This window comes from Phoenix dactylifera, chromosome 2 (assembly GCF_051530095.1).
Source record: "Phoenix dactylifera cultivar Ajwa chromosome 2, Ajwa_hap1_PhDact_Kaust_v1.1, whole genome shotgun sequence".
Taxonomy (NCBI): Eukaryota; Viridiplantae; Streptophyta; class Magnoliopsida; order Arecales; family Arecaceae; genus Phoenix; species Phoenix dactylifera.
The window spans coordinates 8,402,483-8,404,119 of NC_143191.1; the positions used below are offsets into that span (position 1 = coordinate 8,402,483).

Here is a 1,637-nt window from a genome sequence, read left to right on the forward strand (position 1 = left end):
AATCCTACCCACCTCCCAACGTAGCCACTCTTGTCATCACCTCTCAATCCCTTCTGTAACATTCCCTTAAACCTTCCCCCAAACTGCCTCCCATGGTTTCTCTTCTCCTCCTTCGCCCTTAACAAGCCCTCGCTCCCCACCCAATCAAGGCAGGCAGGATGGCCTTTTCCTCCCCTCTTTATTGCCTCCATGGCCTCCTGTCCTTGTCCTCCTCCATCTTACTCCCCATTCTTCTTTTCCAACATTATGCCATCGTTGAGGTTGCCCCCATCCGTATTGACATCATTCGACGCCCATCCATGATTCCAGCTGTCCCTACCTTTCGAGAGGCCCCTGCTTTTCGCAATGGTGATGAGTGCCCCCCACCATCTATTGCAGGGCTTGTCAATATTGCCATGACTTTAGATGCCAACTACCTACGTGGAACCATAGCTGCTGTCCTCTCTATCTTGCAGCATACCTCCTGCCCGGAGAGCGTCGTCTTCCACTTTCTTGCAGCTCGGCTCGAGCCTGACATCTTGACTAGCATCCGTTCTACCTTTCCTTACCTCGACTTTCATGTCTACCGCTTTGAAAGCAATCGTGTGCGCGGTCGCATCTCTCGATCCATCCGCCATGCTCTTGACCAGCCACTTAACTATGCTCGTATCTATCTTGCCGAGATCCTCCCTCCTGAAGTCACGCGCATTATTTACCTTGACTCTGATGTCATTGTTGTTGATGACATTCGCCAGTTGTGGGAGGCGGAGCTTGGGAACCACGTCATGGCCGCGCCTGAGTACTGCCATGCCAACTTCACCAAGTACTTCACCGATGCCTTTTGGTTAGACCCGGAGCTTGCAAAAACCTTCGATGGCCGACAGCCTTGCTACTTCAATACTGGAGTGATGGTGATGGATGCAGAGAAGTGGAGACAAGGAGGTTACACCAAGATGGTGGAGGATTGGATGGAAGTACAGAAGCAAAAAAGAATCTACCACCTCGGCTCTTTGCCACCATTCTTGTTGGTCCTTGCTGGCAACATCAAAGCTGTCGACCATCGTTGGAACCAGCATGGGTTGGGTGGAGACAACATTGAGGGAAAATGTCGAAACCTGCATCCAGGTCCCATTAGTCTCCTTCATTGGAGCGGTAAGGGAAAGCCATGGCTTCGACTAGACTCAAGAAAGCCTTGCACTGTGGATTATCTTTGGGCCCCTTATGATCTATATAGGTCTTCATCACCCACACTAGAAGAATGACCAAGAGAGATGGAAGAGAGGAGATAAAATAGAACAAAAAAAATGAGTAGAATAGGAGAGGAAGAATTTTTTTCCTTAACTTCTGAGAAGGAAAGTTAAAATGGAAGGAGAAAGCAGAGAGATATTTAATGTAGGAGAAGACATTTGCAATCTAACAATGTTTGGTAATTGATACTTGCAAAAAAGTTGGGAGAAGTCATTCCACTTTGTTGATCAGGAGGTTGATGAAGGAGGCCTTTTACTAGGAAGTGACTAGGGGGGGTGGGGAAAGAGAGAGAGGTGCTGCTACTAAGTAGGCCACTAGATGGTCTTCAAGATCAAGCTAATCATGGGGGATGATAGCTTTGGGTTTTCCTCTTTTTTGTATTTATTTGTTTTTGTTCTTTGGCTAGATTT

At 47.8% G+C, this 1,637-nt stretch overlaps 1 protein-coding gene across 1 annotated transcript; it reads left to right on the forward strand.

Moving 5' to 3' along the window:
• Nucleotides 1–297: 297 nt before the first annotated feature.
• Nucleotides 298–1,343, forward strand: GATL4 (galacturonosyltransferase-like 4). The gene has a single exon (XM_008777501.5). It carries the CDS (start codon nucleotides 300–302, stop codon nucleotides 1,239–1,241), a length of 942 nt encoding a protein of 313 aa, XP_008775723.2. The 5' UTR covers nucleotides 298–299; the 3' UTR covers nucleotides 1,242–1,343.
• The last annotated feature ends 294 nt before the right edge of the window (nucleotides 1,344–1,637 follow it).